This window comes from Lipotes vexillifer, unplaced genomic scaffold (genome assembly GCF_000442215.2).
Source record: "Lipotes vexillifer unplaced genomic scaffold, Lipotes_vexillifer_v1.1 scaffold995, whole genome shotgun sequence".
In the NCBI taxonomy this organism is placed as follows: domain Eukaryota; kingdom Metazoa; phylum Chordata; class Mammalia; order Artiodactyla; family Lipotidae; genus Lipotes; species Lipotes vexillifer.
In genome coordinates, this window is record NW_006785389.1 from 2584995 (window position 1) to 2606181 (window position 21187).

General features: G+C 59.6%; 3 protein-coding genes across 4 annotated transcripts in view; all 3 read right to left on the bottom strand.

Moving 5' to 3' along the window:
• Positions 1-1212, bottom strand: part of CHMP2A (charged multivesicular body protein 2A) — a 2884-nt gene extending 1672 nt beyond the window's left edge. The window contains exons 1-2 of the mRNA XM_007457487.1: positions 1089-1212; positions 137-350 (exon numbers count right to left, since the gene is read on the bottom strand). Coding sequence (XP_007457549.1) covers positions 137-304 — 168 coding nt within the window. The 5' untranslated portion in view covers positions 305-350; positions 1089-1212. The remainder of the gene's footprint in view (positions 1-136; positions 351-1088) is intronic.
• A 1513-nt stretch (positions 1213-2725) lies between these two features.
• UBE2M (ubiquitin conjugating enzyme E2 M) lies at positions 2726-5092 on the bottom strand. The gene is made up of 6 exons (XM_007457488.1): positions 4984-5092; positions 3701-3795; positions 3540-3578; positions 3324-3427; positions 2952-3015; positions 2726-2866 (listed from the first exon to the last, which is right to left on the bottom strand). Exons 1-6 carry the CDS (start codon positions 5090-5092, stop codon positions 2726-2728), a joined length of 552 nt encoding a protein of 183 aa, XP_007457550.1.
• A 4996-nt stretch (positions 5093-10088) lies between these two features.
• On the bottom strand, positions 10089-18131 carry MZF1 (myeloid zinc finger 1). 2 transcript variants are annotated; one of them, XM_007457490.1, is made up of 6 exons: positions 17736-18131; positions 17159-17342; positions 16588-16658; positions 16369-16489; positions 10889-11524; positions 10089-10846 (listed from the first exon to the last, which is right to left on the bottom strand). In XM_007457490.1, the coding sequence occupies exons 1-6, from the start codon at positions 18129-18131 to the stop codon at positions 10089-10091; spliced, it is 2166 nt and encodes a 721-aa protein (XP_007457552.1). The 2 variants fall into 2 exon arrangements, with proteins under 2 accessions (XP_007457552.1, XP_007457551.1); XM_007457489.1 differs by having other exon boundaries at positions 10089-11524.
• Positions 18132-21187: the final 3056 nt, after the last annotated feature.

A 21187-nucleotide genomic window follows, 5' to 3' on the forward strand; every position in this document is an offset into this window, starting at 1 on the left:
AAAGACCCACTCAACCCTTCATTTCCCTAGAAGCGCCTCCCTGTTGGTGCTCAGCATGTCCAGTTTGCTGCAGCCCCAGTGTCTGATCAAGCAACAGCACTGGCCTGTGTCCCAGGCTGTGCCCAATCGAGCTTACCATCTGGCCCTGCTTGGCCATTTTCTTGATGTCTGCAATGATTTTCTTCTCCTGGGTCTCTAGCTTCTGTCGCTCACGGTCCAGCTCTCGCATGGCGCGGTTCAGGGCGCGCTGGTTCTGCCGCAGCAGCTCCTCCGGCGTCTTCCGGCGCCCAAACAGCAGGTCCATGGCCGCAGGAGCCCACCGGTAGGACTGGGGCAAGTGTGAAGCCTTACTGCGGAGTGGTGTGAGGCCCAAAACGAGGGCATGAGGCAGAGCTGGGGTCACACTGTGTATGGGCAGGGACAGATGGGGGCTCCCAAAGTGGAAAGGGCTGAGCAGGGAGAAAAGGCGTGAATGGAAGGCCAAAAGAGTGGAGTCTGGAACCTGGGTAGCCCCAGGGACGTGAGTGGGGACAACGTGCCCACCCCAACCCTTCCTCCATCACAGTGCCCCCACAGAGGTTCAAGGCTTCCACCTCGTCCTGCAGACCCTGCGATGAGGCCCTAGCGTGTCCGGTGGACTGAGACTGGAGATGGCCGTGTGTGGGCGGACGGGGATAGGGGGCACTTGGAACCCTGAGCGCCAAGGACAGGGCACTTGAGAGGGTCCCTGACAGGAGGGGGTGGAGGCTGCGAGTGCTAGAAACAGGGTGGATGGGGGCGGCCCTGAAGCTGACAGCGTATGCATGGAATTCGGTTTGGGGCGGGGGTCCTAAATGCTGAGGGAATCTGGGCGCGGAGAATAAGGTTGGGGGGCGTTGCGGACTCCTGTACAGAGGGAGGGATGCTAAGTGTTGGGGTGCCTTGTTCACGCAGGAAAGCCTGGGGGGCCATGCGGGGTGTTGACCACTGAAGGCAAGACAGCATGGGGTCCTCTGATGATAAGGCCGGGTCCCAGGCAGGGGCGAGGCCCTCGTACGCCGCCGCCCACGAGTCCACCCAGGGCCCGCGCCCCTGTAGGGGCCACTCACCGGAGTTGCGACAGGGACTCGCTTCCGTTTCCGGGTCACGCTCCTCTCGCTGGGAGCCCCGGAGCGCCCACCAACCACAGACCCTCGGTTCTGTCGCGGCGGCAGTCACCGCCGTTTCCGGATTAAACCACCTGACGTCACACGCCCCGCCGGCTCCCGGAATGCTGGGCGGGGACAAGAGCGCGCGTGCGCACGCGCCAGGGACCAGGCCGGCCCCAGGCGCATGCGCACCAGCTTCCGTGGCCCTGCCGCGGACTCGGTGTTCCACAGGTTCAAGTCCCGCCTAAGGGAGCCGAGGCACGGCCGGAGTCCTGGTCCCCGCGGGGTTGGCGCCCTTGCGCGCAGCCACCCGGAGGCCCTGCACCCCACCACGTCACCCACTGTAGGGCCCAGCTCATCTCAGGGACCCAGAACTCTCGCTGATGTTTCCGCACCTCAGGCACCCGGTGGCACCAGGCAGCATTCTCCTCGTCAGGCCCTCCCATGGCAGAAGGGCGCAGAACAGGAGATGGTGCGGGCTTTCTTGTATGTTGGCTTACTGGCCAGGAAGCCTGTGGTTACTGGATCCTGCCCCTCCTTTGTTCCGGAGTGGGATTCATCCCACCCTGCCCGAGGCCTGGGGCTTGGTCCCCTCACGACTCCCAGGGCTGCCCCAGGCACTGCGCAGCCTGCTGACGCGGGGGCGGGGGGGTCCCCCCTAATGCCACCTGTGAGCACACAACTCGCACCACGCTTGCTGCAGGAGCCCTGGTGGACATCACCTGCCCCTCCCACCCCACAAAAGGAAGAGGCAGAGGCCATGCAGTAACATTCCCCTTTAATAGCCTGGAAGGACCTCCAGTGGTGCAGGGGTGGGGTGCCGGGTGCCCAGCCGCCCTTGGCCTCCCACCCCAGAGCCCAGATTAGGGGGGCTGGACAGCACCCAGCGTGGGGCTAGACAAGCCAATTCATTTCCCATCGCTGAGCGGGTCGGGGGAGGCAGCGCCGACCTCAATCACATGGTGGTTTAAAAAAAAAAAAAACTAGGAGCGGGTGGCAGGGAGGGGTGGCAGGTCAGGGCATGGGATTCCCCCACCGGCTGCCCCATGCCCCCCCCCCCCCCCCGGGGGCCCCCAGCCATAAACCTCATCGACATCTAAACACTCTCCCTTTACTTGCTCTTCCACATCCAGTTAGTCGCCATCCTACAAATTCTACCTCCTTCATTTGTCTCAAAATCATCTTTTCCCTCAATCTCCACTGCCATTGTTTAAGTCCACACTCTCAGCATTTCACTCCAGGTTTAGTTAAATAGAATACTAATCCATCTGCCCACATCAACGGTGCCACTATCTCCCTTCAACCTCTATTCTAGTTACAACTATGAGAATGGTGATTAACAATATCAAGTTTTTTAACTTCAAAGTATACTACAAGTCTACAGTAATCAAAACAGTTTTGTACTGGCACAAAAACAGACACATAGATCAATGGAACAGAACAGAGAGCCCAGAAATGAACCCACACTTATATGGGTAATTAATCTACAACAAAGGAGTCAAGAATGTACAATGGAGAAAAGTCCCGGTGGCCCCCAATAAATATTTGCAGGGGACGCCGGGGCTGGTGGCCCTGGCAGGGGTGGGTATGCGCTGACCCTATTTCAGGCAGCGCTCGAAGTAGGTGGAGCCGATATAGCCACCCCGCATGGAGCGCTGCACGTTCTGCTCAAACAGCCTCCGGTTGTTCTGCAGGACCTCGGCGGCTTCCTTGTTCAGTGGGTCTTCAGGGTTGGGCTCCTGTGGCCGGTATGGGTGGAGGTCAACAAGCCCAAGGGGCAGAAGGCCAACCTCCCCCAGCCCCAGCGCCCCCGCCCCTACTCACCAAGAAGAGATACTGCAGGCCATAAATTATGGAGTTTATCGTAAGGACTGGCTTCCAGTCCTCTCTGTGGGCAGAGAACATCATGATCAGGGGCTGGTGAGTGGGCAGCCGCCAGAGGCCCTGCTGGACCGGACAGGTCAGGCCCAGGGCACGGGACAGTGCGGATGGGAGAAGCTAGCGGGAGGGTGCAGAGAAGGACAGACCACGGAGAAAGCCAAGGTCAAGCCACGAGGAACAAAACGTGGAGATGAAGAGACAGAGGAACACACACCACAAGGGGTAAGGAACAGACAGAGACTGGTGTAGTGCAAGGCCATGAAGGGTGCCTGGCAGGCAGGGCTGGGGAGAGCTATGGAGGGCTAGTGCCCTCACCTGAGAATGTTGAGGCAGACGTTGCCCTCGAGGTCAATGTTGGGGTGATAAACCATCGTTTCACACTTCACCTTGGGGGGGTCATGCGGGTAACCCTGGCCCACCTGGCTCCAGGAAAAGAGAGGGGAGGTGGATAGGTGCCCCAGCAGTGCCTGGCTGGGGCCTCAGCTGTTGCTTCCTCAGCCCAGGGAGCCACCCTGGCCCACCGAGACTCACCTTAAAACTGAACACAAACTTCCCGCTCTTGTAGAAGCCCTGTGAAGGAAGAAAAGAGGAGTTGGGATCCCATCCAGCAAGGCCTGGCAGGTGAACCAGATATCCCTACTTGAGGTGGGGCCACCCGCCGTGCCTGGGAGTCCAGCTGAGTGTGCCCTCACCTCATCAGGACAGATAACCAGCTTGAAGTTGAGGAGGTCGTCTGGATCTGAGAAGCTGATGTCGCACGTCTTGGGCAGATTCAGCTCGTTTATGTCTAGGTTTTCACAGCAGAAAAGGGAAACAGAGAGAAAGGAAGAGGGAGAGAGAGGAGGGTGTTCAGAGCAGGTGCAGGTGCCAGCAGAGCCTCCATAGCCTCCTCCAGGACCCCAGCTCTGTCCTGGGCAGTGGGACACATCCCCAACCCTCTCCCTGCTCTGTCTGCTCCCCAGTCTCCAGGCAGGCTCTTCTGGATCTACAGAACACCACAAACACACATGTTCAGTTGTGACTGTGCTTGAGCTCCTGGCCCTGGGTAAGTTCCAACTCTTCTGAATCCACAGCCCTAAGTCCCAGCACCCAACAGCTGGGTCCCCCCGCAACCCAGCTCCTAAATGCCCCCACTCCCATGTGCCCTCCAAGAGCCTCTGACTACCCCACACCCAGGATCCCTGGCCATAACCCCCACCTTCTAGAGGAGTCCCCAATTATCTGCCCAAACTCAAAGACCTTATTCCCCCTCCACACCCTAAATCATCCCCTGACCAATCCCTGGTCCCCACGATCCATATAGTCCTCTTTCTGCCTATCATCCCAAACCCAGGTTCCCATCTGACCCCCAGATCTGTTAGTTCCCAGCCCTCCTACCTTACACTGTTCTGACTATAAGATTTCCAGCATCTCCAGCACCATGGCCTAAACCCAACTCTACTCCTATCTCTAATCTCTGGCACCCACTGTCCCTCCCTCCTCCTCCTGTCACCCTAAACCCCAAATTGCCATGTGACGCCCCTCCCCCAGACCCACGACACCCAGGCCCCAGACGTACTCACCACGCCTGACTCTGACTCCCACTGACCCCAGCATAAGACACTAAATCTCCCACTCGGATCCTCAATCCTCGGCCCCCACTATCCATATCTCCTCTGCCTTTCACCCAGGTTCCCGTCTGACCCCCCCAGACTCTCGAGTTCCCGGTCCCCCCACTACACTGCCACCCTCAGATTCTCAGTCCCTAATATCAGACATCTGGCTTTCCAAATACCTTCAGTGCCCCATCCTCGGCCCCGCATCTCTGACCACTTCAGTGACTATTACTCCACCCCTGATCCCTCAATCCCCAGGCCCTGATCTCCGATCCCCACATCCGCGGCCCCCCCATTTCTGACACCTCTGACCCCTGGCGACCGCATTACCCCAGGCCAGGCACTGACCTCCGACCTCCACCCCCATCCCAACTCCTTACCCTTCTGGATCCGCAGCTGCGCCGCCGACGCCTTCTTGCTGCTGCCCTTGGTGCCGCCCGCCGACTCCTCCTCCTTCTTCTGCTGCTTCAGCGAGAACAGCTTGATCATCCTGCCGCCGCCGCCGCTGCCGCCCCTGCGGGGCCCGGGACCCCGGCCACCCGGCCCCCCGCCGCCGCCGCCCTTGCCGCCTCCGCCACTCGGACCCGCCGCCGCGGCCTCTTCGGCTGCTGCCGCCGCCCGCCCGGCCTGCCGCGCCGCTCCGCGCCCACCGCGCGGCCCGCGTCGGCTCCCGTAGTCGGCTCCGGCCTGGCCCGGCGCCTCGGGCTCGCTCGGCAGCACTCGGGCCCACTCGGCTGTTCTCGTGTCCGCTCGGCCCCGCCCCCACCCGCCACTCCCTCCTCCCCCTCGCCCGCCCCGGCGTCCTCAGGCCCAGCTGCGGCTACGGACGCGGGGTCCTCAGGCCGCGCCACTGGCCAGTTCACTCGCTCCCTTCCCGAGGGGGTTGCGGCTCGGGTCGGAAGAGGGAGGCGGGGGCTGCGGTGGCGACGGCCGTGTACTGGAGGAGGGTCGGCTTCCGCGGCAGCAACGGCTTCGGCGCGGAGGTCCGCAACGGCCTCGGGCGCCCCACCGCTTCGGGTATTTCCGCCGCCTGCCCGCTTCGGCTCTTTCTGCCCGGCCTGCGCTGTGCGCCTGCGCAGCCGCCGACGCCACCGCCCCGCGTTGCTCCGCGATGGGACTTGGGGATCGGGCTCCTTCGGCTAGGCTCGGGTATTTCCGTTCGCGCAGGCCGGGCCGGGCGGGTCACTTCCGGGGACGCCCGCGGGTCCGGGGAGGGGCGGGGGGGCGGTGTTGCCGCCATCTTTAAGTGGGGCAGATGCGGGCAGCTTCGATTGCGGTCCAGCCAGTCCTACTTGCACCTGTGCAGACGGCGGCGTAGGCGGGCCAAACGAAGTACTTGGCCCCGGGGGTCACAGACTGAGGCTGGGTCAGGTCAGAGCCTGAGCAAGTCAGGGGCGTTGCCTAGAGGGTGCGTGGTCCAGCACTTTCGGTGTCCCATCGCAAACCCAAAGAACCCTCTCGCAGAGTCTGGTTGAGGTAAACTAACAAATAAAACGTGTATTGTGTCAGAGAGTAGTAAGCACTGTGGAGGTTTACACAGGCTGACACACTTCGGAAGCGGAACCTGGGGAGGGCCGCGCTCTGCGCGGCTCTACAGTTCCAGCGGAGGCGCCCTACGACCTTCCGTCGGCTGCGCGTGAGATGTGGGCGGGGCCAACCTCCCCTCCAATCGCGGCTCAGCGTGCCTCGGGGGGGCGGGAGGAAGCGGCGCGGAGCGGTTCTGCGATTTCAGGCTGTCACCAAGGGAACCGTCAGGCGGTGAGCGGTGCCGCGAGGGCTGGTTGGGGCGGGGGGCTGGGCCCGTGGGGCGGCGGGGCCTCTGTCTCTCAGCCTGCCCGCGTCCCATCCAGTCGCTGAGGCGACGTGCCGCCATCGTACGGACCACCAAGGCAGAAGTAGTCCCGGCGGCCCCGTTGGGCCCGCGCTGGGGTGGGGGTGGGGGCAGGCTCAGTCCATGGGCTCCTCTGGGCGAACGACCCCGGCCCCATCCTCACCCCAGGGAGTCGGCTCTACCCCTTCGGGTCTTGATTTGGCGTCCATCCCGGCCCCAGCCTCTTCAGAGGCCCTGCCCGGGTACCCTCGGCGTCTTTGGGCTCCGTGGACTGAGCCCAGTGGTGTCTGTGCAGCCGCTCCCCCTTTTGACCCATTCCATTCTCTTTCCACCATCCCACACGCCCCTCTTCAGCCCTGTAGTTGTCCTAGCCTCACACTCCCAGCTTCGTTGACTCCCTTGAGAGCTGAGTGCTGGAGAGGCGCCGGGGTGAGGATGGGAGATCAGAAGCTGCAAACGGCTCAGGTTTGGGGCTGACAAGATTGCAACCATCCCAGGGTTCTCAGGCTTCAGACATGGCTGTTCCGGGGACCCAGAGGGCTCTTCCAGACTCAATTTCCCTCTCCCTCTCCGTTCTTCTCATCCGCTCTGCTCTTGCTGATTATCTATTTTTGTACAGGACCTGAGGGTTGATGACCATACTGTGGTTTCCAGCCAAAGTCTCAGGGGTGGTTTCTATTGGCCAGCCTGGTTCATGTGCCTATCCCCAGGCCAGTTGCTGAGGCCCTTCCGCTAAGGTCCCATCTGGGGATGGGGAATTGGTTCCCTGGAGAGGACTAGCCAAAGCTCGACTCCCGTGATCTCTGATCTTGTGGCTTCCCCACCGTCCAGTGGGGGAAGACTTGACCGTGCAACAGAATGCTAGGCAAAGGGGGCCATGGTTTCTGGACCAGGGAGGAGGGGATGGCCTCATCCTCCTCATCCCCTCAACCCAGGGGGCTGGGTTGGAAGTGGTGCAGCTAAGCTGTATATTCCTTGTCACCTTCGTGGCCACTCAAGTGGCAGAGAGGCACAGGTGGTTTTGGTGGCAAAGGTGCCTGTGGCTCTTGGGCCTGCAGCCTCTTAGGATGCAACCTAGGGCTTAGCGCATGCAGAGGTCCTGAGGGAGGCTGGGGCCAGTGCCTTGGAGGGACTGGGCAGAACGTGGCGGGTGAGTTGTGAGGGTGGAAGTGCACGTAGGGTTGTTAGCGTAGCCTCTGGGAGCCGACACTGGGAGGAAAGGGTCTGTTTGGGGAACAAGGGAGCAGGAGTAGACAGGGAAGAGAGGCTGAGTGCCGTGGGCCTCCAGGCTGGAGATGGACGGCTGGGATCAGAACAGTGCTGGGGGGTGGAAAGAAGTGGATAGATTCGGGAGGCTGGGCTTCCGGTGAGAATAATTGGATGGACGTGGCATGGGGAGGCTGGGCTTGGGAGTGAACAATATGGGCTCAGGTACAGACAGTCCAGGGACAGGCTGGCTGGGCACTGTTGTAGCTTTCTTAGATGACCGGTACTTAGGTATTCCTCTCCTGGGTCCCTCATATGGCTCTGGCCAAGTGGGGCAAAGTGGTCATTCTGTCCAAGCCCTCAGCCCTTGATGATAGTCTGGTAGCACTTGGGTTCTCGACCCGCAGCCACATGACTGGATTGCAGAGGTGTGCCTGGCCAGCTGCAGAAATGACCTTTCATGGGTGGCCCTCACGTAGCTGTTCATGTTGACTTCCTCTCAGAGGGCTGTTTTGGCAGGTGGGTCCATGGACTTCTCAAGGCTTCGGGTGTGGGGCCCTGGCCGGATGTCTCCATGCTTTTCATGTTTGCTGTAATTTTTCCTGTGTGGAGTTTCATGTTTTTATGTAGTTGTGTCTGCACAGATTTCCCTTCATGATTAACACGAGGATGATCAAAGATGAGAGCTTTCTTGTTTTCTTTGTTTCAGATTATAAAAGTCATACAAATTGTAAACTACTACTACTACTAATAAGCCATGTTACAGGATTTATAAAGTTCCGGCAACATTCCTCCAACCTGAGACCACTGGCTACCTCAGTGTTCATTCATGTGCCTTCCCTGATCTGATTCTCCCAGCCCCTCCCTGCCTTCCTCTCCCCTCTGATTCTACAGATTCTAGACCAGGTTTCCTAGAATCCCCTTTGTGATCAGAGAGAACCGTGAGTGCTGTCAGAGGGTCCGGGGACGCCCCACCCCTGACTGTGCCACAGAGGAGTGCCCCTGCATAGGGGGGCTGCTGACTTTGCCAGACGTAGGCGATGCCAGAGTGGCTCTGGTCTTGGCTAGGGCTAGACTAGCGGGGAGGTGGGGAAAAGAGAGGAATAGGGGAGGGGAGGAAGTGGGGCTGAGGCAGGGAGCATGCCTTCTCTAGCATGTCTGTAGGAAGCCTCTGGCTCGGGCTGGCTTGTCTTTCCCTGATACCAGGGCCCAAGTCTTGAGGGGATCAGGGTCACTCAAAGTGGCAGGGGCAAGTCCAGCTGCACTTCTGGAAGAAGCTTGGACATACAGGCCTAGAAGGGCTGTTCTGGAACCCTCTAGGCCAAGGGCAGGCTGGCACCCTCCTAGAGTGGGGTTTAAGTCCCAAGCCAGACCCTGCTGCATGAAGATGCCCTCTTTGGAACTGCCTTTCTCCGTTGTCTCTGGCACTTACAGCACCCATGGGTGGAATGGGGGACTGTGTCAAGGCCTGAACAATAGGATGGAAGGGGAAGATAGGGCAAAAGAAGCAGTGGCACAGGAAGAGGTTGGAGGGTTCCAGAGACACCGGCCCTCAAGTCTGCAGGACACTGAACTGGAACTGGCAGTATCTGTCCATCTTCGCGAAAGCTGCTGCCAGCTGAGCTTCCTGTAACTAGTTACTGAACGAACACACGATAGATACCTCCCACTGTGCGGGAGCCCTTAGGGGCTGTGCGTGGGGCCAGGGAGGGAGGAGAACGGCGCATGATGGGAACGATCACCAGAGGGCTGGGGAACTGGCCCGGGGCTTGCAGCCACCTGCGGGCCTCCGACTGGCTGGAGTCTGCGGGGAACAGAGGAAAGCCTCGAAAGAATATGGATTCCCAGGTAAAGCCTTGAAGCTTTTACACCTAGGAAATGGCTCCCTAGGTTTAAAGTTTCATAAACACATATCCTCAGGCCGGCTCTGGCATGCTGGACACCAGTCTGATGCTTCAGCACCTGATGATACTGGCTGCCAGTCCACGTCCTCATCTGGCAGTTGGCTTGGCCGGCAGATGTGTGCGTCGAAGGGCGCATGGGCAAATGGTACAGGAGCCGTGGTGCAAGGAGGGCACCGCACAGATGCGGCCAGGCTCTGCTAGGGGCCACGTCTGCAGGGGGCTCTGGCGCTTACAGGAATCATGCGGTTGCAAAGAAAGTGGTGGACCCGTGGGGTGGGCAGAGAGGGACCCAGGCAAGTGGGGAGGAACTGAATTGGTGCAGACCCAGACGCAGGTTCCGTGTACTGTTTATTGAGCACCTACTGGGCACCGGGCCCTAAGAGGGCTGGCTTGTACCCACGTGATCACAGGCCTCACAGCATCCCCGCGAGGTAGGTGTTCTGCAGCGCCCCCCGCCCCCCCCCCCCCCCCCCCTCCCCCCGCCCCCCCCCCCCCCGCACGGAGGAACGAGGTGAGGGCGGAGAGGGGGTGCAGCGCGCACTGGCTACTCTGCACTGTGGACGCGCTGATGCTGGATGAGCTTGGTGCTCTGGTGGAAGCAGCGGCCACAGTCCTGGCAGGCAAAGGGCTTCTCGCGCCGGTGGGTGCGCAGATGCTGCGTGAGCGTGGGCCGCTGGCGGAAGGCTTTGCCGCACTCGGGGCATGCGTACGGCCGCTCGCCCGTGTGGATGCGCCGGTGCTGCGTGAGGTTGGCGTGCTGCCGGAAGCTCTGGCCGCACTCCGGGCAGGCGAAGGGCCGCTCGCCTGTGTGGATGCGCTGGTGCTCGGTGAGCCGCGAGACTTGCGTGAAGCCCAGGCCACACTCGCTGCAGTGGTAGGGCTTCTCGCCGGTGTGCGTCCGCTGATGGCGAGTGAGCTTCAGACGCTGGCTGAAGCGCTGGCCGCACTCAGGGCAGGCGAAGGGCTTTTCCCCCGTGTGCACGCGCAGGTGCTGCGTGAGCGTGGGCCGCTGGCGGAAGGCCTTGCCGCACTCCGCGCAGGCGAAGGGCCGCTCGCCCGTGTGGATGCGCCGGTGCTGCGTGAGGTTGGAGCGCTGCCGGAAGCTCTGGCCGCACTCAGCGCAGGCGAACGGCCGCTCGCCGCTGTGCACGCGCCGGTGCTGCAGCAACACCGAACGGCGGCCGAAGCGCTCGCCGCACTCCACGCAGCCGAAAGACTTGTCGCCTGTGTGCACCGCCTGGTGCTCCAGCAGCACGGCGCGCCGTGCGAAGCTCTCGCGGCACTCGCTGCACGGGAAGGGGCCTGGGGGCTCCGGCGCGCCAGGAGGCGCGGGGGGTGCCGCGCCGGGGCCCGGGGGGTCGCCGTGGATACGCTGGTGCTGCAGCAGGTTGGAGCGCTGCCGGAAGCTCTGGCCGCACTCGGCGCAGCGGAAGGGCTGCTCGCCCGTGTGCACGCGCCGGTGCTCCTCCAGTCGCGCGCTGCGTACGAAGCCTTGGCCGCAGTCGCCGCACACGAACGGCCGCTCCTCGGTGTGCGTGAGCTGATGGCGCAGCAGGTGCGAGCTGCGGCTGAAGCTGCGGCCGCATTCGCTGCACACGAACGGCCGCTCTCCCGTGTGTATCTTCTGGTGCCTCAGCAGGTTGCTGCGTTGGCTGAACACCTTCCCGCACACGTCGCAGCGGCCACCTCGCACGGCTCCGGCGCCTGTGCTGGGGCGACCTCGACCCCGGCTCCGGCCCCTGGGGGCACGCCAGCGAGCGGCGGCCAGCCCGGGGCCCACGCCCTGGCGGGGATCGTACGTGGGGTCCTGCTCACCTCCCGGGTCGCTGGAGAGCACCAGCGCATGTGAGAAGCCACCTTCGAGGGAGGGTGACTCGAGTCGGCCCGTGAGGCTGGCCACGCCGAGGTCCCAGGGGAGGTGGACGTTGGGGCTCACAGTGTCTGGGCCAGCAGAGATGCTGTCCATCTGGAGTGTAAACCCTGCATTGCAGAAGGGGATCCACTCATTCATGACAGAGAACCCACTTGTGCCCAGAGCCACTCCAGCCCTGCAGAAACGGTGCGAACTAGAGCGACCTGAAACTGACCAAGGAGGCAGACAGAAGTGACGTGGGCAGGGGCAGGGGCAGTATCTGTGTAGGCTTCCCTAAGGAGGTGACAATGGGACAGACCTTTGCAGGAGGTGGAAGACTGAAAAGCTGGGGACAAGCTTTCCAGGTGTGACTTAAGTTTGTAAAAACCGCCTTTCAGGAAGGGCTGTAGGGCAAAGGTGGGGCAGGTGGCCCTTGCACTGTCCGGGTGGGTGATGATGGTTTCCACAAATGCAGAGCTGTGGGCGGGTCTGAGGGAGGCTGGAAGTGGAGCCAACAGGAAGGGAATAGGGCAGGGGATAGGGGCAGGGAATGCAGGCAACCAGGACTTTTGTCTGCCGTGCCTTCCTTGAGATGCCCACAGGACTCCCGAGGGACAGAGGCCACACGCAGGCTGTGGGGCACAGGAGTCGGGCCCAGTCTGCCGGGAAAGGTGAACACGGGTGCTGTGGTGTGTACATGGCCTATGGAGTCCTGGGCCTGCATGTGATCAGACAGGGGTGGGTGTTTGCGGATAACAGGAGCAGCTTCCAGCCACGCTGTGAGCGCTCCATCAGTAGATGCTGGGGAAGGGAGGCGATGTGAGCACAGGTAACGGAGAAGAAGGAAGTTAAAGCAAGGAGACCGGGAGACTAGCAAGGGCTTCAGCAGGCGACAGAAGACCTATCAGAAGCCAAAGGCAACTCAGAAAAATTATACTGTGTCAGAGGAGATCATCTGTGCACAGCAAAAACCCTCCGAGTCAAAAGATGAATGACAAACTGAGAACTCTCCAGAGGCAAGGGACTAATTAACCAAAGTAAGGTGCACCAGTCAATCAACAAGAAAGACGGACAAGCTGACAAACGTGGGGAAAGGGCAGGAAAAGGAAAGGAAATGTCACTGATGCTTAAATTCCGTAAAATGTGCTCAGTCCCCTCCTAGTAAGCAAAGCGCGTATTAGGGCCGTGCTCGTTACCGTTTCCGCACCCTAACTCCAGGAACCCAAGCATTCGTGTGCACCGCTTGCCAGCATAAACAGAAGCCAGCGTGGCAAAGCACATCAAAACGTCCAGTTTCCCACCCTCTGATCCAACAGCTGCACGTCTAGGTGCTTCTCCACCAGTTGTGCTCCCCCTGTGTGAAATGATCGCTGTAGGAGGTTTCTCAGTTCTCACTGAAAAGTAACCCAGAGGAATGTCAGTAGGGGCCTGGATGGGTAAACAGGTGTGTCCACGGTGAGCCCCAGTGGGCTGTATGCAGCCGTCCAAAGAGGAGGGCGCTCGCTGCTGTATGTTCAAGTGGGAAGATGCACGAAAAATGTCAGACGTGGAACAGTGTGAAGATTAAGCATCCACGTGTGTTTTAAAAACGGAAAATGAGTACGCACCTGAATTTGTGTTTGTTCTTCTATGCAGAGAGTCTTTCTGGAAGTACACACAAAAAAACAGTGATGTTGGCTGTTGGGGTGCAGGACCATGTGAAACAGGCAGGAGTATTCCACTGTATACTCCTTTGTGCTTTCTGAATTTTCTAACACGTGAATGTCCTAGCAATTCAAACTGTTCTCCTGATAAAAGCACTGGCTGCACAGAAGATGTTCGGTTGAGGGCAACGGGAGCAGCCAGGAGACCTTATGGGGAGACCAAGGTGGCTGAGGTGAGCTGTGGTTGTCTGGGGAAGAATGCAGCCTGAGGAAAGAATGGGACCGCAGAGAAAGAACCCGCCGAGGAGCCTGGGGTGGAACTGCCCGTGTGGCTGGAGAGAGCAGAGAGACTGTGGGGCTGTGGGCTGAGAGAAGCAGGTCCAGGCTGGAGTGTCAGCTACACAGCATGAGCCAAGCCTGGCCAGCCAGCTGAAGACTGAAACAGCAGAAGGGGCATGTATCAGATGCTACCCTCTCAGCTTCAACATGCACAACTGACAGAACATAAGAAAAGAGCTTTCAAAATACGCGGGGCAGCTCCAAAGCAAGAAAGGACGGTGAGGTTCAGGACTCCAGAGCCTGGTGCACGGTGCTCTAGAGTGCCAGGGCTGTGGAGACTGAGGAGGAGAGCCAGGCTCTGTCATGGCGTTGGGGGTTGAGGACATAGCCTGGGTGAGCCCAGCCCATCCGTGGACCTTTTGCTTTCAGTGAGGCTGCAGGGGTCTCTCCATTGAATGGCTAGGGGCCCAGATGAGCCTTCCAGTTGAGTTATGATGGACCCTGTGGCAGCCCCTCAACCAGGATGATGCTTAGGGCAGGGACAAATAAGAAGCCCCCAGAGCTGTGCAGGGCAGGCTGTCAACAGTGCACCCAGTGGGAGCATTCACACCCAAGGAAACCAAGCTAACTAACAAGGCCGGAAATAACATAAGGTACTTGCAAATTCTCAAAGGATGGATCAGTATCCACAAAACAAGGACGTTATGAAAAAAGAATGAGTTTGGATCCTTATTGATAAAAAACAGCAAATGGGGACTTCTGGGTAATAACGGTGTCTATTTAAATTTGCTTCATTGTGAAACAACATTAAAAACCACCATAAAGGTTTTGTTTTGTTTTTTCAAGGCATAAAACCCACAGGGATGAAGAGAAGAAGAGAGGAAACAAACAGATCCCTGATATTTTCTACTCTGGAAAGCGAAATGGGCAAACGGTCACTGTGCGGCAGACTGGGGAAGGCGAGTAGTAAGTCGGCAGTGGGGAAGACTGAAAGAAACCAGCCCGTTTTACCCCAGACGTTGAAAAGTTCAGGAGCTGGAGGTACCAGGTACCGCTGGCCGCGCAGGGGAAGGGGCAGGGGCAGCAGGAGGGCTGGGGAAGCTGTTTCAGAAGCTGAAGCTGAAGCTGGGCAGGGCTACTGCCGGGAACAGCCCTGGGTCTGTCTGCACAGAATTCTGAGGAAGCGGTGGGCAGTGCTGTAGCTGTGACCTCTCGACCTCCTCTCGCTTCCTGGCAAAGGGCTGGGTTGAGGGCGGGAGAGGACCCTGAGGGAGTCAAGGGAGTTAAGGGAAGTCACACTGGGCGCTGCGACGCTAGCCTCTCTCCCGGGATGCTGGCAAGAGGCTAGGAGTGCCTTCTTAGAACACTCAGAGGAGAGAACTGAAGATCCTCACAGCAGGGGTGCCTTCAAGCAGCCCACCCAGACTGCCCTACGACTGCTCCAGTGGCATCCACTCATGCTCCACCCACCCACTCACGTTTCCCAAGAAGTGAGTCTCCTTGGGGAGTGAACCCCTCACCCTCCCCTCCCAGCCCTGATTTGTTGTCCTGGCCGATAAGACTCTCACCCGTCTGCTCAGAGCTGCCAGAGGGACCAGAGACCACACTGGGAGAAGAAAGCTTAAAAAACAAGTTATTGTTATCCTCAGAGAAATAAGGAAAGATGCTACAACTGTAAGAATAACAGAAAGTGGTTAAAAAAAATGAATGTTCAGGGAAAGAAGACACTCCTGGAAATTAAAACGCTGCTAGCAGATATGCAAATCTCAAAGGAGGGTCTGGAGGCTATAACTGAAGAAATTTTCCAGAAAATAGAGCAGAAAGAAAGGGATGGGGAAATCGCAGTGAAGAGAACATTGGAGGATCTGTCCTAGAGTCCAATAACCAAGTAACAGGCATTCCAGAAACAAGAGAACAGAACAATGGAGGGGAAGGAAATCAAAGAAACAATGCAAGCCAGTTTCCCACAATTGAGAAATGTGAATTTCAAATTGAAAGGGCTCACCAACAGTGGTGATAAAAAACGTTTTGACCCAGTTTCACAGCAATTAAAAAAAAATGTTTTGAGACAGAGTTAATACAAAGAATTCTTCAGCCAAAATTCAGTGAAATACAAATGTGTTTCAGATATGGACCACAGCTCGGAACTTTACTTCCCACACCAGAGTTCACAGGAAGGTTCACCAGAACCAGGGGGTGGGACTTCCCTGGTGGCGCAGTGGTTAAGAATCCGCCTGCCAATTCAGGGGACACGGGTTTGATCCCTGGTCCGGGAAGACGAACATGCTGCGGAGCAACGATGCCCATGCGCCACAACTACTGAGCCTGCGCTCCAGAGCCCGCGAACCACAACTACTGAGCCCGCGTGCCACAACTACTGAAGCCCGTGTGCCGAGAGCCCGTGCTCTGCAACAAGAGAAGCCTCTGCAATGAGAAGCCCGCCCACAGCAACGAAGAGCAGCCCCCGCTCGCCGCAACTAGAGAAAGCCCGCGCGCCGGAACGAAGACCCAACACAGCCAAAAAAATAAATAACAAGGGAGTAAACCAACATAGAAAAGGGGTCCAGGGAACAGGGAGCCTGGCCGACGGCAGACCGTTGTAGGCTGTGTGGCTGAGGTGGACAGCACAGGGCATCTGGCCTGAGAGCAGGGTACCGCTCTGTCTTGCCCAGGCCCCACCCTGTGTCAAGGTCCCCCCTGTCTGCCCACCCTGTCTACTAACCTGCTGTCCCTCTCTGCCCCGCCCCCCAATCAGTGGGATGCAAGCCCAGAACCCGGCGGCCATCCAGGGTGCCGGGGCTGGGAGCGGACGTGGGGAGCACAAGTCCTGCCCTCAGGAGGTTTTACTGGTGGCGGGGAGCAGCAGCTGGAGGGGCCATGAGGTTAGTGGGGGGCTTGGCTCTCGCGGGCAGGAGATGCTAAAGCAGGTTGAACGCTGCAGGCGATGGAGGAGCTCGGGGAATGCCGGAGTAAGGGGCCCACCTGAGCAGGGCCAGGAGTGGGATGGTCAGGGGTGGTGCTGCCCGTGTGGAGGGCCCCATGTTACTCACCCGGGGAGAAGATGCTCCCAGCTTCCTCCTGCCACAGGGCCTCCGGGTGCTCCGTCCATGAGGACCCCTCAGGCCCAGTCTCACTATGGGGAGAGGCCTGGTCCAGCGCCACGCCACAGCCCTGAAAACACAGTGGTCACTGCTCGCCTGTGTCTGGCTAGGCCCAGGGAGGGACCTACCCACCCCCCACCCACTGAGGCTCCCAGAGCAGGGGCTCACCTGGGCCTCCTCAGGTAGGACAGTGGAAGTGGCCTCCTGGGGGTTGGTTAGAGGCCCAGAGTCCAGAAGCTCTGGAGAGGAAGGGTGGGGTCAGGCAGCTCCAGGGGCTCCCCACCCTGCTGCCCTCTTCAGTGGTGTGCCAGGTGCTGGGGTCCAGGTGGGGTGAGACCTGGGTGTAGACTTGGGGCTGGGCATGTCAGGAGGGCTCTAAGTGTCCACACAGGAATGGCAGAGAGTGTGGGTGGGCATGTCTGGCACTTGCCTGGGAGGCGTATGAGAGAAGGGAATGCTCTCCAGCACTTTGGGGTCCTCCCTCATCTGTGCCCACACATACTCCAGCCTTCTGTCTGCTCTCGAGCAATCGGCTAATGTCCCCCAATGGATCTCCTCAGGGAGTGAACCCCACATGCCTCCCACACCAGGAAACCCCAATAGCCAGCTCCATGCCAGCTGAGAACATGGAAGGAACCACAGTGGCGGCAGTCAGGCTTGGCATGCGAGGGATAATGACGGCCACTGGCTGGGCGGGAGGTGGGGACCGCCAATGCATGGGCACGTTGCCTACCCTCACCTGGATCCTCTGTAGCCCCAGGCTCCTCTTTCACCCATAGGCCCAGTGATGACTCCTGTGTGGCCCCACGGGGCATCTCAAGTCCAGGTTCTGGAGTCCGAGGTGTGATTTGAGGGAGGGGCTGGAAGTCGGAAGGCTCCATCTTCTCTGATAGCACCTCCTGGCCTTGCACCTGGACTGTGACCTGGGGAGGTGCCCCCCACCATCAGGAGCTCAGGTAGGGAGTTCATGGGCATCCACCCTATCTTGGGACCCCAGGGGTCCTGAGTGACTAGGTCCTCTAAGGATCCATGTCCACCAGGGACTGAGCAAGGAGCAAAGGGACCACCTGCAGTTGCTCTCCTGCTGCTGACACCCACCCTCTCTCCCCACCCTGCATCCCTTGTCCATGCCTCTAGGTGATGGAAGGATGGGCCATTGAGGCTGGCCCTGGACCCCCGTCTGCCCTCACACAGGGTCTGCTGCAGGTGACCACTTCCAAACCACAATGCACCAGTGTCTGGCTGAGCATGGCACCTCCCAGGAAGAGGCAGAGATGCATACTGTTCCAGCCCCGACCCCAGGGCCACTGACTCACCCATCTCCGGGGCCCTCCTGGCTCCCGGCGCAGGCCCTCGACCAGGGCAGCGGCCTCCTCAGGGCTGCCTGGCTGCTGTCCCCGCACGCGGGCCTGGATCTCGGGGGGCAGCGCGCCCAGGAACTGCTCCAGCACCAGCAGCTCCAGCATCTGCTCCTTGGAGTGCACCTCAGGCCTCAGCCATTGGCGGCAGAGTTCACGGAGCCGGGCCAGCGCCTCGCGGGGACCCACTGCCTCCTCATAGTGGAAGTGCCGGAAACGTTGTCGTGCAGCCTCTGGGCCAGGATCCCATGGGGCGGCTTCACCCTCCTCCTCAGACTCCTCCAGCTTCACCGTGATGGGCCCCTCATCTTCTGGGGGTGTGTGGCCCGGGGAGCCCAGAGCTGTGGGCCTCATTGGAAAGACCAGGCTGGAGCTCTGAGGCCAGTGTCTCCCCCTCGGGGAGGAATGGGATGAGGCTGCTGCGATGAGGACAGTGGTGACGAATGCTTATTGAGAGCCTACTGGATGCTGTGCTGTTGAATCCCCGAGACCTGCCAAGTGGAAGGAGGATGAGGAAACAGGCACAGAGGCAGTCCCGTACCAAGGACCTGTGGGGCTAGTGAGCTGTCGGTGAGCCTCTCTAGCTGGGCCTGTGCGGAGTCTCTGGCAGCCCCCTGTTCCTGGGCTGCTTCTCAGGCCCAGAAGGCACCTCGTCTCTCCCCCAAAGCCCACGCTTCACCACTTAACCCCTGCTCTGCATCCCTCTCTCTACCAGGTGAATGCCACCTACAACATCCACTGCCTGGGCATCTACACCACTACCACCCCTCCCCCCACCAACGCCAGTCTATCACTGCAGCGTCCACTCTCCCGCCTTGTCTCTCAGACCACTCCCCTCCCAGCACGGTTTCACAGCGCAGCCTGACTGCACCTGCCCCAACCCACACCTGTGCAAGGTCACCTGTATGGCCCAGCACCCAGACACCATTCTCCCCCCATTCAGCCCCGTTCTCTTGAGCCCGACTTATCACAACACGCAATGCCCCACATTTAGGTGGGACTAGAAGGTAACAGGGGAGTTTTCAGAGGGGAGCTACAAAGGAGCCGAGACCACTGGACTCGGAGCCTGCAAGGAAAGTCGGAGATTCTGCCCAGCCTATTTGCCACGTAACCTCGGCATGTCGCTGTGCCACTGTGAACCTCCGTTTCCCCCACCCCCACCACGCTCGCGCTGCTCCTTATGCAACTGGAGGTACAGTGCAACCTTTGTAGAGAGGTCTGAGTCTATTAAGGAAGTGGATTCGATTTCGAGGGCCGCCTGATCCCGTGGGTCTAACCTTCGCTCCTCAAGGTTCCAAGTCAACCTGAAACCCCAGGAAACAGCTGGGCCTCCGTAATCTGGCCGGCCCTGCGGAGCTCCCTGAACTACATTTACCAGAAGCCTGGGCGGGCACCTTCTACTTTAGGGAGCCGGGAGGTCCGGGTGCCGCCATGGCAACTGGGGCGGGGACTCCAGATTCTGTCGCCGTGGCAACGCGCAGTGATTGACGAGCCGCGCGCGACAGCGCTGGGCCCGGCCACGGGGGGCACCCAGGCCCCTGTCCTACGTTCCCGATCCCGCTGGGCCGCCGCCCCCGTCCCCGCCCGAACCTTCCCGGTTGAGGGGCCCCCGCCCTCACCTCCGCGCTCAGCGGGCCGCTCCGCGCTCCTGAGCATGCGTACTCGCCGACCTTCCCTCCCCGGCCGGACTATGTCTCCCAGAATGCTCCACGCACCAGCCGGAGCGCCGCCTTGCCCGTCCCCCACCCTCGCCTCAGTTTCCACCCTCCTCCCGCTGTGCCCCGGGGCAGCGTTGTTCGCAACGATCGGGTCACACTCCGGGCCGCGTCTTCCCGCGCTCCCAGCCTCAAATCCAGGCGTCCAGGCGCCCGCCGACGCGAGCAAGCTTCTCAGGGGGCAACGGGCGGCCGCACCGCCTTCCCAACCGCGCATGCCGCCACCAAGTCTCCCTGAATTCTCTACGGGGCTTCCGGGGATTAGCAGGGCTCTGCACCAATCACGGCCCTCGCTAGGACGCCGTCAGCCCCTGTCTCCATGGCAACCCCCTGTGGAGACCCGGCCACCCCTTCCACCGCCCTCAGGACCGCAAGCGAGCCTCTCCCACTTTCGCCTTGGAGAGAGGCTCGGCCGGCTCCTGTCCGGGAGGAGGCCAGTCAGACCTCCGCGCGCGTGCGCGGCGCGATGACTGTTTTTTTTTTTTTTTTTTTTTGCGCTCGTGGGCGGTAGGCGGGCCCGGGCGTCTTCATGGTAACCAGTGGGCCGTGCAGGCGGTTTCCAGGGCAACCCTGGGTACCGGCCGGCGTCTGAAAGAGGATGGGAGAGGTAGGCTGAGGGTAGAGATGCGGAGCGAGAGAGGACAGACAGACACAGACTCGGGGGCGGGGAGAGGAGAGACAGTGAAAGTAAGTGAACAGACACAGGGACAGAGACACGGGCAGGACAGAAAGAGACCTAGGTCAGAGAGTCAGGGCTGGGCAGACGTGTGTCAGAACAGTTAACAAGAGGGAGAGCGATCAGGGTGGGATGGAGAGGAAAGGAGAGACAAAGATTTACAGCGACAAGACGTGCAGCTCGAGATTCAAGGGACAGACAAGGATCAGGAGTACAGAAGCAAGAGGGGAGAAAGGGACAGACATTAGAGATACAGTAAAGTGGAGCGAGAGTTTTTTAAAGACTCAGAGAAGGGTGACAGCAAGAAGAGAGAAAGACACAGCGGGAGGGACACATGTTAAGAAAACTTATCCGAAACTTGCCGTTAAGAGAAAAAAAGATGACTGGAAGAACTAGCACCGTCTCTACCAAGCCTGCTTCAGGTCATCTGATTCCCTAAGTGAAGCAACTTTTTTTTAAGTTAACTGCTTTGGATCAGAGTCCAGATACTGTGAAGTTAGGTGCTAACGAGTAAAAGGTTGATAGGTTGTAAATGCTTTCTGTCTAGTAGAGAAGAGTACCCCAAGTTTTTTGTCACCCAGTAAGACACTAAGCAGGACACTAAGATGCCTGCCCCCTGCCCCATGGGGCACTACCGATCCGACTTGGAGCTTTTATTTCACTGTTCGTTCTTTCACCCTTTCTGTTGTTCCTTCTCTCTCATCTTCCCGGAACCACCTATGTCATCCTGCTAGTTCCCACCGGAGGTAAATAGATATTTGACGTGTGCTCACCGAGTTTGTTTTTAGCTGTTTCGAAAATTATATTTTGACAGTCTAAAGGGAACCGTTTCTCCGGAATGGGGGACAGACAGGGAGAAAGAGAAAACAGTGAGACAGACCCAGGAAAGGAAAGGAGGTAGCGAGGATGGTGGGAAAGAAAGAGACCAGGTCCAGGCGCGGAGGCTCCGGTGGGCCTCGCAGTGAGCTGGGCCCTGACTCATCCCGCGTGGGGAAAGCGAGCCTCAGCGGGGCCTGAGG